This window comes from Lepidochelys olivacea (assembly GCF_965140295.1).
Source record: "Lepidochelys olivacea isolate rLepOli2 genome assembly, chromosome: 18".
NCBI classification, from domain to species: Eukaryota; Metazoa; Chordata; order Testudines; family Cheloniidae; genus Lepidochelys; species Lepidochelys olivacea.
The window spans coordinates 24,527,195-24,542,982 of record NC_140428.1 but is presented as its reverse complement, the minus strand read 5'-3'; the positions used below and the strand labels follow the sequence as shown (position 1 = coordinate 24,542,982).

Genomic DNA, 15,788 nt, shown 5'->3' with positions numbered 1-15,788 from the left:
GATCCCTGACTAGAGCATCTCCACAGAATAATCTATAACAGTGGTTCTCAAACTGTGGGCCAGGACCCTAAGGTGGGTCTGGGGCCCGGTGCTGAAGACAAAGACCGAGCCCCACTGCTCAGGACCGAAGCCTGAGGGCTTTAGCCCTGGTGGCAAGGCTCAGTTTACAGGCCCTCCACCTAGGGCTGAAGCCCTGGAGCTTGGGCTTTGTCCCCCACCCCACCCTAGGGCGGCGGGGCTTGGGCAGGCTCAGGCTTGGTCCCCACTCCTGGGATCGTGTAGTCGTTTTTATTGGCAGAAGGGGGTCGCAGTGCAATGAAGTGTGTGAACCCCTGATCTATAATAATTTGTAGCCACCTATGGGATTTTAATAGGAATTGGGTGTCCAAATTACTGAGACAGCTTTGAAGTATCACATGCATGTTATATTTATATATACATATAAAATGCTGTATTTATAGAAGAGGAAAGACGAAACTGTGGCAGGAAAGAAAGATGGAAAGAAACCAAGTTTTGCCGCTTTCAGACAGCCTTTGAGGGTCAGAAACAGTAAATATGCAGCTGCTAGCAGTGGCTTTGAGCCACCAAAACCAGAAGAAATAAAAACCAAGTAAGTCAGTAGCAGCAGCTTCTACTGGGTAGCGAACGAATGCCATTTGCCACATTGGTTTCATTAATCTATTAATCCCTGTGTGTGAGCGAGCAATCTAACTTTAGGGGAGAACTAGCCTTTTTTATTACAAAGGTTATTTTCAAAATTAGCAATGCTTCTAATCTACACTGTCAGAACTTCTCCTGCAAAGCAGAGAATCCCTCATTATAGATCAAATAGCAGAGCTGTGGGCTTGAAAGAATGTACCGTGTAGCATTAAACGTGGCTGTCCTATAACTCAGCTGAATCAACCACAATAGCAGTTTAAAGGGCAATTGGCCTGTTTTTCAGATAGGAGACTGATTAAACACTTTAATGACAGAAACTGACAGTGAATGATTCACCCCTTCCAAATAAATTAGTTGCATTTGTATCGAGTAAAATTCACCCAGGGCAGTACAAGGCTCATGCCCACTGCCCAAGACCCACTGACACCTGAATTTGGCAGTTAAATGGTGTATAGTTAAGGACCACCACTAGGATGGGGCGAAATTCACCCATTGGGAAATATAACAGTGATTTAATTTAAAGCTTCCAGGTAGTCATTTTGCAGCATGCAGGTCAGCTGACAGAAAATTAACATTTATTTCACGTGGTACCTAGCAGTTTATTCATTTAAATTTATACCATCTAATAAGAAAGTCCAGTGCTTGAGGGCCCTGATCCAACAAAGCATTTAAGCATGTGCTTAACTTTAAGTAACTAAGTAGTCCCAAGTATCTGGGTAGTCCCACTGAAGTAAATGGAACTACTCATATGTTAAAGTTAGGCACATGCTTAAGTGCTTTGCTGAATTGGCCCCTTACATGCTTTGGACAAGAATTAGACGTTCAGTGTTATCCATTAACTATCAGCATATAAGCAGCTTGTATTTTTAATCATGAATTGTTTAAGTATACTGTAACTACACAATTCATTCCAAAGGAAATGCGTATTTGAGAATTCTGAGGCATTGCCAGATGTACTCTATCACAGAAATATGTAATTTAGGAATAGTACTGGAATATAAAAAGATGCAATGAAAATGTTTGCAAAATGGATTTTCAGTAGAAAATCCAGCATGGGAGAATCACACTGAGAATTGTTTTGTCTTCTCTAGTGTGACATTAAGTATCTGAGTTCATAATTTTTGTTCTCTGTGACATGAACAGAAAAGCAAACTACTTATTAAACACCTCCCTCTGTTGAGCAGATCCATTGCCTTGTAACAAATGAGCACACAGCTTTACTGCTAAAGTCTACTTTTAAACAATTAATGATCAATAAATAGTAAATGCAAATGCTTACTAGGTCAGGTCTGCAATGTAATATTCTGCTTGCTGGCATTAATACTAGAGTGCTGTGTTACTACATGATTTTTGCTTTCTTCTTATTAAGACCATATTCTTGTGCTCTCTAGCTCTGAAGAATATATTGCAGCTCAGTATTCCCTGATTAGGAATTTCACAGGAAAGTTTGAGAGATACATCATACCTTGCTTTGTTGCAAGTGGAGATACTGATGAAAAGAGAGGATCGGAAAATCTAAAGTACAGGTACTGTATAAATGAGCAGCATGACACTATATGAATGCAATTTATAGTGGATCAGAAAGGTCAGAAGAAAGTAGGGGCACATGTTGAAAAAAGTATTCATTTGTTTTTTGGGGAAAAGGCCAGATTCTGATCTTAATTGCCCCATAAATCAGTGGAATAACTTAGAATATACACCACCATAATTGAGATCAGAATTGAGCCTGCAAATATCAAAGCACCTTAGAGAATATTTACTATGTAAAGTTTATGTGCCAGATTCAGTCCACCTCTTCTGCCTATGCAGATGCAAGAAAAGAAGCCAAGAATTATACAGTCTCTTTAACACATATGCATAATGCTTTTTCCCCTCCTGCATAGAGTAAGAGCAGATTTCAAATACCAGATTTTATGATCTAACAGCAAACATTTTTTTTCCCCATCTCCCCAGTCCTTATAACACCTTGTACCTAGAGTTGCACTGTCCTGCTGTAGCACCATCTGTTGTGGTCACTTCAAATAATGGAAAAAACATCATCAACTTTGGAGAGGTCGCAGTAGGTATGAAGTTAGAATTCAACTTTTGAGGTTTTTCTGCCTGGCTTTAATTCCTTTTAAATGTAGCTTTGTTATGATTTTCTTACTCACTGTAGGATCAATTTTCAAACATAGGTGTCTAAATTAGGCCAGATGTAGTCACACAAATGGGTAAGCAGGAGCTCAGATAACCGTTTAAGGTTCTTAAGAGACCATTTGGTGCCCAGAGATGTAATTAGTAGCCCTAATGGAGACCACCTGTGTTTGTGCACTTTCACTGCACACCAGCCCCAGAAATGGAGTGAACATTTTAGCAGAGCGAAAAGTGGGAGTGAAATGTAGCTCTCATACGTACAGTCATGCATGGAGATCTGATGCAGTGGAAGATTACTCAAACTACTCCTAACAATTCTTCTTTGAGGTTTTATGGTCTTTTGTAACAACCTCTGTTAAAAACAAATCCACTACTAAAATGGGTTGTGAAGATGCATTTTTCCCTCCTGGATAGAATTTTCTAGCCAAATAATGTTTGGAGAATACAATGTGGTCATTGACAGGTCTAGCCTCTTCATGACAGCCTTCTAATACATGGAACCTTCATCACAACCAGGCTGGCTATAAAATGTTGATTTATAAATACCACATTTAGGAAATCCCAGTAAGATGAAGAGTAAAAAGTCTCATGCATTGTAAATACTTTTAAACAGCCACCTGAGAGGTATCTGACCTTCTTCCTTGAAAGACTGGGAGACACTAGAAGTGTCACATTTGTTGCTTTCTATCTTGAAAGAAAGGATCCGTCTGTCACTAATTTCAGAACTTTTTGCTAGCTCATTCTTGGAATTAACATTAATGGTTTTATTTCCTGGCCATTCTGTCTAACACTGGAGTGCAATGAATATTGTGACACCATAAGCAAAGATGGCACTGGGCAGCACTGGAGTTAGAAACTGGAGTGTCCAATTTAGTGGTCTTTCTTACTGGTTGATTACAGTAACATTTCTGAAAGTGTTGTTTTTATACATTTTAGGCCACAGAATAATCGAACGGGTTACAATACAGAACATCTCCCAGGAGCAGCTAGCAGTATCCTTGACTCGAGTGTTCACTCTCCACAACCCACTTATTCAGGCACTGTTGACTTTGGCCCTATTTCTGCAAGAATTGTTCATCATTAGGATTGTAAAAGCACCTTTAATGGAGACAGTGTAGTTCAGCTATGGTACCCATCTTTCACAGCTAGATAGACTGTAAAATCTATTTTACAGGGTTGGAAGAAATGAACTTTGGAAGACCACTTCCAATCTAAATGCTTTTGTAAAATTCTCACTATTCACTTTTCGCTGGCAAATCTCTATTTAAAAACCAGACTTGAGAGGCTCTTCATGCTCATGCTTCAGCCCTTTCTAAAAGGGCAAAAGCTACTAGCAATGCAGCCAACTCCAGCACCAACATGACACACATAAGCTCAGAGACAAAAAGCCAAGTTTTTGCTCAACACTTCTCCCAACTTCTGGAAATCTTCAGTTAGAAAAGGCTGTTCTCTAGGCTACCAGTATTGCCGAGTCTAAACAGGGCCAGAAAAATCTGAGAGAACATCTCCTCTCATATGCTGGTTTAATTTGTGTGCTTCCCACCCCAGGCAAAACCTAGGGACAGAGCTGCAGGGAAGTTATTACAAGTTTTTTTTAACTGAAAAAACCCTGTTTCAGACATTTGAGTTTTGGGCAAAGAATTGGGTTGTTTTTTGTTTTCTTTGGTCTAGCTCACTAACGCTAAAAAAGCTGATAGACCACAGGTTGGTTTGAATTATCTTTAAATCCTGCTCTTGTTCCCTTAGTTTGTCACCTATAAACTTGCATTTCCTTGAGTTGCAACATTTCAGCTAGGATTCTCCATCCTGAACCCCAATGGGCCCTTCCTATTGATCAGTCCAGTTGGCACTCTTGAGCCAGGGGAAAACCAGTTTCTCTTCATTTCTTTTTGTCCAAATGAGAGTAAATTGGTGAGTAAATATTTTATATATATATGACAATATTTTACACACGGGGAGACACATGGATAATAATAAGCAATCAGAAGCATTTAAAAATACAAGACTTGCCCAAAAATATATTTTTAAAATAATGTCAGTACTGGTGCACAAATAATAAAATAAAGAATGTTCATGCTGAAGGAGTTCTGAGAGACATTTGACTGGTTAAGACCTGATTTTAGCATTTTTTCCATGGAGAATTATATTAATTTATGCCTGGAATGTCTTTCCTAACAAAGGATCTCAGAATGCTTTGCAAACTACACAGACAGGCCATCCCACAGTGCTTTGCAAACTACAGACAGCTCGTCTGAAATGCAGCCACTTCTGGGTGGAGAAAGTAGGCAGCTGATGCACAGCACGGTGCACAACAGTGGAGTCTAAAGACATACACAGTGGGCTCTCTATTGTCTATTGGGAATGTGCATGGCTCTATAGGAGTCTGACCCTTAACAGAACATTGACAGCAGCTTAACATTGTTCTAGTAATGGGCAGTCAGATAAGCTGTGTTCTTTAGTACATTGGTATCACACTGAGGTCATTCTCCCTGGGAGAGTTCATTATAGATCCAGGGCTGGATGCTCAGAAAGAGGTAGGCTCCAAACTTCTATTTAGCCTCCTAACTTCCACTGATTTCACTCTTAACTCCTTTTGAGCATCCAGTCCCTCAAGATTTCTTAGACAAGGAAATATAAGCCCCCTCAGAATCAGAATAAGAAAGTAGGGCCAAATTCTGGCTTGCTGTCTAAGTGCCCTCAAGCCCAGATACACACATACAGTACTGCAAATCCAGATCCAGTGTGAACCAGCCCTAGCCCCACCTCTAACCCCAGCACAGGCAGAATGCTACTGTCAATGGGCATGCCCACAGATAAATGACCCGATGGTCCCTAAGCCCTGGAACTATCCTCTTCGTAGATGTTTCTATAAAGGACCTGGGATGTGATTATGAAGAGCTAGGACGTTCCATCCCCATTTCCAGGTGCCTATGCACAGCACCCAGCTGGCATTTAGCCCTGGCTCTGTATTGTACCCTGAAATTCTAAAGCAAGTGTCTGTTACAGTTGACCAGTATGAACATCCTTCTTTGCAGTTCTTTGAAACTCTGGATATCCGGAGCATAAAAGCCACCCTGACCCTCAGTATTACTGGCCATGGGGTGGCTCCATCAATTGCTTGTTCTGTGGAAGGAGAAGTGCTCGATATGGGATATGTCATAGCAAAAGAGAAGGTCACTTCCACATTCAAGGTAAATCCTGACCTTATGGAAACTCCCTTGTGTCGAGTTGAAAGACCTGATTAGTGGTGGGTCAGTACCATTCCTAGTTGGTCAGAAGCATGTAAGAGAGTTTCCTGACAGGATGTTATGCTGAGCAGTAAGTTGCTTCATTAAACATTTAGCTTTTAAGCCTGTGATGAACACCCGGGACAAACTGTTAGTTCAGGGAGTTCATTAGAAGCTGAGAGTCTTAAAGGCTAACAGTACTTCTACCTGGCAGGGGTGCTGAGCTGACTTTGCACTGCTTGGGGGAATTCTGCCTACAGAGGCACTGGGGAGGGGTGAGCGTCTTACTGCACATTTAAAACCACCTCTTGAATGCTCTTCTCCCTGGTTCTGTCCAGTACACACAAGGGTGAGGGAGGCCAGAAATGGCCCCTCAAGCATCAGCAGCAGAGTTACTTGCCCTTCCCTCCCAGATGTTCCCCTTTGTAGCCACCCTGATTGTGCCTGCCTCCTGTCTCCGTGGGATGGGAATGTGCCCAGCTAGTGATTACCAGGATAGGCTAGAGAACAGTTTAATTGATTCGTTCATCTGCTGTAGATTTCCACACTGCTAATCCCAAATCTAGTGAACAGGCCAAGTGCTAGAAGCAAACTGTTAGTCTATTAAATCTTTCACTGTGCAGGCATCACAAAGCTTTGATGGGAAGCAACTAGCATGTATTTCCTGCAGGTGGGTTCCAAGAGTAGAAAAAGCTCTGTGTTGTCTGGCAAGAAGAATGCACTGTGGATAATAGTAACCCATATGCACCATGTATGGCACCTCGGCATGCAATGAACAATTTCAGCCCATTTGCACAATACACATCCTACAGGGTTTTAAATCATTTCCCCAGTTAAAATGCTGTTGTGTCAATGACTCCCTCCAGATACAGAACACTTCTACTCTGCCCCTGAGATACTCCATCAAACTAGAATCACTCTCACAAACAAGGGACAAAGAGCAGCAGAGACTTCCCTTCTTCATCACGTCTCCCCCAGGACGGACAGATTTTGTTGGTAAATAGTTTTTCATCTCATTAATCAAGTACGATATAGGAGCCAAATTCTGCCTCGTGTTTGGTCCATTCAGGTCCACTGAAGCCTTTCAGTGGTGGGGGTCACAACACTGTAACTAAGGACAGTATTTGCTTCACTAATAGCAAATGCGTTAATTATTAATTCCTGGTTGGTACAAGTTTACATAGCCTAAGAGAACGTTCCCAAGTAAGAAGACTCTATTGTTGAGATCTGGTTAAACCCACTCAGCATATTACCCATCAAATAGCAAGATCAATTTATGTGTAATTAATACAAGAAAGTAAGAATGGTTTAATGGCACTTCTCCAGTTCCTCCAGGGAAATGGGTATTTTGAAAAACTTCATGGGTGGTTCCAACTAGGCTTTTTAACACCCAGATTTCCAACTTTGCTGCATAAACATGCACCAGAAATTTTACTATTTACCATTGGGACAAAAAAGGAAGTGAGACAGAAATATAAAAAGAGAGGTAGAACAGAGCTCTCTTTCTGTCATCCTTATATTTCTGTTTTTTGCTCTTCCAGGTACACAGAACTACAGTGGGTTAAGTGTGTTCAACATATTTCCAGTAGAGGGCAGAATTGAGCCTAGGAAGAGTCAGGATTTCACTGTTACCTTCAGTCCAGACCATGAAAGTTTGTATTATTCTGACTGTCTCAAGGTTGTGCTCTTTGGCAAGGTAAGGCAACCTCAGGGCATCTGGACTGTTAAATCAAAGGTTGCCATATGGCTCAAACTGAATTTATCAGCATGGGCATTGGGATTCTACCAGGAGTGGAAATAATTGTATTTTGTTATTAATTCACAATGACTTGGAATAAGATCCCTCTTCTCCATACATAACCCCACTTCGCAGCTGGGCAAATTGTGGGGAGCCAGCATATACCCTTGTCAATTGCTGAGCACAACTTCACATAGGTTCCCAGTGCAGAGAAACTGTTGAAGGGACTGGGATAGTGGATCTTTTCCTGCAGAGCCCATGCCCCAAAAGCCCTTCCTAAACAGAGGCTGCTCTTTCTACTGTGAAGCTGCTCTGCTGTTCCTCTGCATGGGGAGGGAGTGGTCCCTCTGTGGAGCAGGTACTGGGCTTAGACAAAAGCCAGATGGGCAACATCAAGGGTGATATTCCCACCTCCTAGGAGAGACTAGCCAACAGTTAGCAAGGAGTGCCACCTAGTGGCTGCTACCAATACTGCAAGTAAAAAGGTTACTGCAAACATTTCAGGTGAGTTTGCATTCCCAGAGTTTCGGGTAGGGATAAAGCCAGAAATCTAATTGTGGCTGAGTTGAATTATGCATGGTTTCCACACCCAAAACCATGAAATCAGTGATGAGTGCCTGAAACCTGGCCCAGGTTCACAAATCTCGGACAGGTCATATTTTATACCAGATAAGTTTTGCCTGTCTGGGAGGTCTACGATGAATGCTTTGCCCTGTTATCATGGAGACACTCTGCCACAGAATGAAAGGCTGAGTAAAATACATGTCCCCTACCAAGTCAGCAGCTGATTGCAGAATGAAGATGACAAAGATCTCTTGCATCATGGAATATAATTGCATACATAAAGGAGAGACTAAGCTCAGTTGCCAGTGTGCCTGCAAACAACTGAGACAGATTATACAATCGTTTCTAGACAGCTATTACAGTTGTGTCGAGATTACTATTACATCAAGACCTGGGCTGTAACCTGCATCTGCAGAATTCTTGTCCTACATAGGAAATAGCTCATGTGATCTGGCTGAAGGGTGCTGCAAGAAACCATATGATGTTTGTGGAAGGAGGGGATCCCTTGGATGTGCCCGTGGAGTCTTTGGCTATAACATCACCCATGTCTGAAGAAGCAGCAAAAGGAGGTAACAACCTGCCTTTTCTATTTTTATTCTAATGTGGGAGAGTGCTATCAACATAGATTTATCGGTCTCCATTTGTGTTAAAAAAAGTTCACAGGAGATCGCACCTCCAGCATGTGGGTACCAGAGTCAAATGCCAAAGGGCAGAATATTATGGATGGGGTTTGACTCAATATAAAAATGGCAGAAAAACTTGTTATCGGGAGAAGAATTTTCTCTAAATCTAATACAGTAGAATTTCTCATCCACATGAATGGCGGGCTTTACCTCATGTGGATTAGACAGTTTTTCAGTTTAGTATGTGAAAAAGGATAAACTAACAGTACAGCACAGAAATGTATTTTAGCTGCATTTCTGTAAATGGCAAGTGAAGGTTTACTTTAAAATGCTTATAAAATTCTCACATATATGCACACTCAGCATTGCTCTGATCAGAGACTAAGACCTAAGGAGTTGCTAATACAGAAACTAAATGGGAGGTTGAATGTAAGATATGGGTTTAAATTCAAAGGAGATATGTAAACTACACCCATTTAAAGATGCAAAGGAATATAAGTGAGTGTAACTTACACGCTAAGGGGCCTGAATAGAAGGATGAAACAGAAAAAGCAAGGAATGTGTAAGACGACACAATTTAACAAGACCTTACCCTTCTTTAAATTCACTCTTCCTTCCAACCTGTTGGTATGTAAGTCAAAGTGTGGTAGGAACTGTTCAGACACTCTTGTTGGTGGACTTTCCTACTACCACTCTCTCTGCTGGTGCTTTCTGGCATAATTTACACCATCTTCGACCAACTGATCAATAAGTCATTTATGCCTGACTTGGGACCAACATTCATTGGCTGTTCCAAAGTTAACTTGATCCATGTCTGTTTAGAGCTGGAAGAACCAGCAAAGCCTCTCCTCCTGAGCCTGGAGTACATCCAAGCAGAGAGCTCTGGGACTCCGGCAGTGAGGGAGCTGAAAATCGGGGCTATACGGACAGCTCAGTTTGCATCGAAGAAGGTAAACAAAATGAAAAATGCACTCAGCTCAGAAATTGAGTCAGCACTTGCAAATGGCTACCAACTGCTCTCGAGAATCCAGAGCCAGCAGAGATCCCACGTTAAATGACTTTCTGGATCTCCATTAAGCCTGACACCATATTATAAAAGCACTAGTATTGTTTGAAAGGATGGACGTTTATTTTTCAAGGGGAGACGAGGAATCAGCAGGAGGGTATTAGAAGAAGATAATACAATTAGTTGAATACATTTCTCCCCTAATTCTTAAATCCATAATAAAAGTGTGACTATGGACCAAATTAGCAGCTTTCACATTAACAACAAAGTGTTATGGGCAACTGTTTATAAAAACAACCTTCTGAACTTACACTTAGCTGCAGCTTTCAGGGTTGGTTTGTTGACAATGAAACAGACTGTGGTCCCCGCAAATGAGACTTCAAGACAACAAGTTAGTTTAATTTCATGAAAAATCTCTACACACTCTCCTTTTAGCCAGAGTGTGCTTCATTACAACCAAGCACATTAAATTCACTGCTTGTTTTCATGTCTCAGGAGCAAAGGTACAAGAGGTTTGGCAGGTGGGAGGCACAGTTCTACAGGTTAGGGTGAGGTAGCCTGTAAGCTAAGGTCTTTTGTACCCAGAAGCTGAGCTGGCTGTAACTAACAGCGTGTGTTCTACTTCACTAACTGCTTGTCGTTGCTGCAGAACGTAGAGTTCAGTTTGGATAACCTACCACTCCTGCAACAGAAGGGATTTACCATCGAGCCTGTTAAAGGAACAGTTGATCGTGGTCAAATCAAATGCATCAGTGTTTCTTGGATGCCACCTGCTGACTTTGATGTACGTTAACATTTCCAAAGCATATTGTTTATGGAAATTATTGTATACTAGAGGGAACAGAGCACAGTCTCACTAGCTTTCAGGATCAGCTCAGAAGCAAGTCTTCGAGTCATCATCAGTGCAGCTCACTTTAGATAGAAGTTATAACAATAGACCTGCTTCACTTAGTGTCTGATTTGCATGAAAACAGGATACAGGGTCTAGTGTTAGAGAATAGAAGCCAGGGACTGGCTGTGTCACCTTGGGAGCTTGCTACATAAATTCTGTGCCTCAATTGATCCATCTATGAGATGAGAATGAGGGGCATAATCACGCATACCTTATATGAGGCATTAAGATCTTTGCACTTACATAACACCTTTCAGCAAAAGTTTATTAGTATTAAATTAAATTAAAGTAACTGCTTTGGTCAGATTGCTTAGGTGGGAGTCATTTGATAAGCACTCTCATGCTAGATTTCAACAAAGAAAAGATTTTCTGCTGCCCCAATCATATGAAATCACAGACAAATTTAAACGCATGTTGCTGCAGTACCCAGGCTGTGGTAGCCCTGGATTCCTGTCTCTTTCATGGAATCATAGAAATGCAGGGCTGGAAGGGACCTCAAGAGGCCATCTCACCCATTCCCCCCATGCTGAGGCAGGACCAAGTATACCTAGGCCATCACTGACAGGTGTTTGTCCAACCTATTCTTAAAATCCTTCAATGTCGGGGACTCCACAGCCTCCCTAGAAACTTGTACTAGTGCTTAATTATCCTTAGAGTTAGCAATTTTTTTGGTAATATTCAATCTAAATCTCCCTTACTGCAAACAAAACCCGTTAATTCTTGTGGAGTTCACTACTTATTTGAGTTTGTTTTGTGACCCACCATAGGTACCAGGGTTTGCTTTGGTTCCTTCTACAGGGCCTTGGTATATGTTCAAGACACTGTCCCTACAAGCTGAGATTTTCCTCCATGCCTCATCCTCACGTGTTTCTTATTCGTTCTCTCAGTTTCCTCTCTCTGCAGGGATCCCTGTCGGGGTGGCAGGATGACTAGCATCTTCCAAAATTAGAAGGCTGCTGTCATTCTGTACAAAAGGAACTAGAGTTCATGGTATGAGGCCCTGATATTGACTCAGGGTTTCCTGGTGACCAGAGCTGGCTCTTACACAACTCATGGATAAAGGATCTCCATTTCTTTCCCAAACCCACAGTACAGCACAGTATGCCACACCCACACCCTGCTCGTTGTCATGGCTGTAACCTGATGATGCCATGCTCCCCACTAGGGAAGGAGTACCCTGTTGTTCCCAGCTTTCATTAGATTAGCGCAGTTATTAAGAGAGATTCTCTATAACCATAACTGGCACATCTGATAACTTCAAGATATTAAAATGCATAATTTACAAAATCTGATCAGACTTTTGGCTCTAGCTGCCAGATGAAGAGGACTGCTTATACTTACATATTCTTTGTTTGTAGCCAGATCACCCTTTGATGGTGGCAGCTGTACTGACCTTAAAAGGAGACATTAAAGAATCTTACAGAGTCCTCTTCATAGCCAGAGTTGTGTGCACATGAACTCCCATCAAATGAAGAATCCAAGCTAAACCTTGCGAAGAATCACTGAGGATTGCTCAGGCTGGTAACTCATTATTAGATCTCAGAATGTAAGGAGCTCGTGCAAGAGACTTCAGAGATCACTTTAGTTTGTACATGCAAAGATGTGATCACTGCAGAAACATTTCTGCTTTTGTAGAACTCTAAGAGTGATGGCTTTCTTCAAAGAACTTCTTTGTAGAGTATAGAATAAGACCCTGTGAACACAGAAAAGATGGCTGATAGTGTATTATCCTCGTTATGGGCCAAATCCTGAGAGATACCATGCACCTACAACTGCCCTGAACTCATGTCAGCTCAGACCCAGATTTTTAAAAGCACTGGGCTCAGTGTTGCAGTGCCTGACTGATTTAGGAGCCTGCACTCATTTTCAAAAGTAATTTAGGCACTTAAAAGTCTAAATCCCATCCATTGTTAATGCAGTTGTGGCTCCTAAGTACTTAAATCCCTTTGGGAAATGAGACTTAGGCATTACAACACTGAGTGTAGCAACCCCTAAATTCCTTTATAAAGCTGGGCCTCAGGGTCGGGGGGTTTGCCTGTCAGTGTGTGTAAGTTTGTCAACATTTTTCCAGCTGATCCTATTTTTTTGGTAATAGTTTTAATAAATATACAAAACAAGCAATAAACACACAAGACTTTTTCTTGTCTAAGACTGGAATTAAAACTTCCATATAAATCTCTCCCTCTGCTCCCAACCCAGTGGAAATCAGTTCCCACGGTACAGTTTGTAGAGAACAGCACAGAATTTAATCAGAAAGAGAGGGATCTCTGCCCCGTGCTGTTGACTGCATCACAGGATCTGGTTACTTGGATCCCTGTCTTATATTCACTCAAGTAATTTCATATTATACATTCATGTTCCCTAGGAGTTTTATAAGTGAAAGTGTTGATTTCTCCTCATTACCAAGGAGCTAAGCTGATCTGCATGTAGAAGGAAGCTCTGCTTCAATGGGGCTTGGTGCCAGCAACCACTGCAGAGAAAGCCAGGTTGACAGGGGAACCAAGGGGAGCATCAGGAAGCCAGGAGACACAGAACCTCTCTTCACAGGTGACCCTATATCTCCCACACATACTCCCCAAGACACCAGGGTGGGGCAGTATCTACTGCCCCTTTCTCTCAGGGCTTTTTGTCATTTGGCCCAAGTTTATTTCACATTAGCCGTTTTGCTGCTGGTTTTCTGCTGTACCTTCTGTATTAGAGACCATCCATTAACTTTTCATTGGACACAGTGGGGTAGGAAGTGCTATACCTGGTATGTTCAGCAGCACAAATGAGCATAAAGGAAATATACCCAGAACAGAAAGAGGAAGAAGAGACATGACTAGAAGTCTAACTACAGTCCTGCCCCTTTAAGACTCTTCCCATCCTGCAGTAAGGGAGTCTTATTTTCCTCTTTAAGTCAAGAACTCAGTGTTATGCAGTGGAACTCATGCTGCAGCCCAGGAGGTATTTTAAAGGGCTGGGATCATCTATAATAAACACCATCAGTGTATTTAGATGGATCACTTCCTCCTCCCACACGGCACAGCCTGTCCTCTTCTGCTGCCATTAGTGAGCATCAGATGGATCGTGTCAATAGCCCTGATTATGCAACACACAAAACATGGCATAAACACTTAGTCTGTGATTTGCTAGTTATAGAACTTCACCAGGTGGAGGTAGGCACCTGACAGTATCTTTAGGCCTCATTTAGATGAGCTGGCAACGTGATCCCTTCTAGCTCAGAAAGGAAGGAACAAGCCCAGATACAAGGATGTTGTTTATTATGTTCAGAAGTTAGAAATTAACTGGGACCTCCTATTTACATAATACACATGAAACATGCATGTGTTGCATCCAGACACCATACATCTATGTTGTTTGGAGGACAACGGGGCCATATTGACTCCATGACTTGGTTTCTGCCATTTAGCTGTCACTTAGTCCTGTTGTTTCCCATTACTTATTCATGTTGTCACAGTTAGAAAGAACAGCTTCCTTTTTATTGCTTCCCATCGTGACTTGCTTGTTTCCTGATTTTGGATTTCACTCCAAGTGGGGTGCAGAACCACAGCTGGTACAGAGAGACCTAATAATAGGAATATTTTCTAAAGAGGTTAATGAAGACGTCAAGTAACTTGTGAGGGGGGTAGGGTTCTGAAGTCTTACAGGGAGAGTAATTTCTAATATTTAAAATAGTAGTAAGTCTATTAGGGAACAGTTCATGCTTGGAGACCCCCCACTCCCTCTGCATCTAGGTTATGATAAGGGCATTTTTAGCAGGAAAGACCATCAAAATAATTAGCAGACTTATCTACACATCTCTTTCAACTATTTTGTGTTTAGAGGGAGATAAAAATCTCTACCCTACTTCAGTCTCACCTCTGATTCACACAGACACGAGCTCCCCAATCCAAATTCCCACAGTTCTTATGCTGATATCTCGGTAGATGATTACTTGGCTAATCCTGGATTTAATCCTCAAAATTATTTTGCCAACATGACAGAGGATCAGGAAGTGAACAATCCAAGAAGTGGCATTTAACAAAAAAAAAACAAAACAAAAAAACAAAAAAACACATAGCTTGTATACTAACTCTATCAAGAGACTGTCTCTGTAGCTTAAACTGGATCTGCAGAGTTTTCACAGAAATTAACCTACCATTTCAGGATTCCAAGACCTATTGCACAGTAAAGACACTGATTGTGTTGTGGAAACACAACTAGAGGGAACAGAGCAGATCTTAAAGACCCAAAACACAAATGTTCCCTGCAGTCACACTCCAGACATACACAGACACAGGAACATATTGACTGACTAGAGTGCAGACTGTTAATGTGAGAGAAGGAACCTCTCCCTTTCCAGGCTAGTGGTCCAGTCACGTCAGTGGCTGCATGTCCTCAGCGCCGATCAGTGGGATGTAACCCACACACCTCCTGGGTGTGGTGTTGTGTCCCATCTAGTGGCACGGTCATAACCATACAGCTAAGGATAGCCTAGAATTCCTCCTTACCTGTAAGGGGTTAAGAAGCTCAAATAACCTGGTTGGCACCTGACCAAGAGGACCAATGGGAAAAGAAGATACTTTCAAATCTGGGTGGGAGGTTTTGTTTTGGTGATTTCTCTTGGGAAGCAGAGAAGAATCAGGTCAGAAAACTCCTTCTGCTATAAACCATCCTAAAAGTCTCTCATCTTAAAAAAATTGTAAGTAAAAGCCAGGCAAGTCATGTTAGATTATCTTTTGTTTTGCTTGTGAATTTTTCCTTTGCTGGAGGGAGGTTTATTCCTGTTTTTTGTAACTTTGAAACTAAGCCTAGAGGAAATTCTGTTGTGTTTTTGAATCTTTTGTTACCTTGTAAAGTTATTTTCCATCCTGATTTTACAGAGGTGATTTTTATCTCTTTTTTTTTTTAAATAAAATCCTTCTTTTAAAGAACCTGACTGACTGATTTCTCTATTGTCCTA

The 15,788-nt window shown here is 41.6% G+C and overlaps 1 protein-coding gene across 1 annotated transcript in view; it reads left to right on the top strand.

The window, feature by feature from the left end:
* CFAP74 (cilia and flagella associated protein 74) overlaps positions 1–12,960 on the top strand; it is a 103,663-nt gene extending 90,703 nt beyond the window's left edge. The window contains exons 28-39 of the mRNA XM_084651623.1: positions 462–610; positions 2,052–2,186; positions 2,614–2,723; positions 3,730–3,785; positions 4,585–4,704; positions 5,829–5,984; positions 6,887–7,016; positions 7,562–7,716; positions 8,756–8,891; positions 9,768–9,895; positions 10,601–10,735; positions 12,202–12,960. Coding sequence (XP_084507749.1) covers positions 462–610; positions 2,052–2,186; positions 2,614–2,723; positions 3,730–3,785; positions 4,585–4,704; positions 5,829–5,984; positions 6,887–7,016; positions 7,562–7,716; positions 8,756–8,891; positions 9,768–9,895; positions 10,601–10,735; positions 12,202–12,300 — 1,509 coding nt within the window. The 3' untranslated portion in view covers positions 12,301–12,960. The remainder of the gene's footprint in view (positions 1–461; positions 611–2,051; positions 2,187–2,613; positions 2,724–3,729; positions 3,786–4,584; positions 4,705–5,828; positions 5,985–6,886; positions 7,017–7,561; positions 7,717–8,755; positions 8,892–9,767; positions 9,896–10,600; positions 10,736–12,201) is intronic.
* The last annotated feature ends 2,828 nt before the right edge of the window (positions 12,961–15,788 follow it).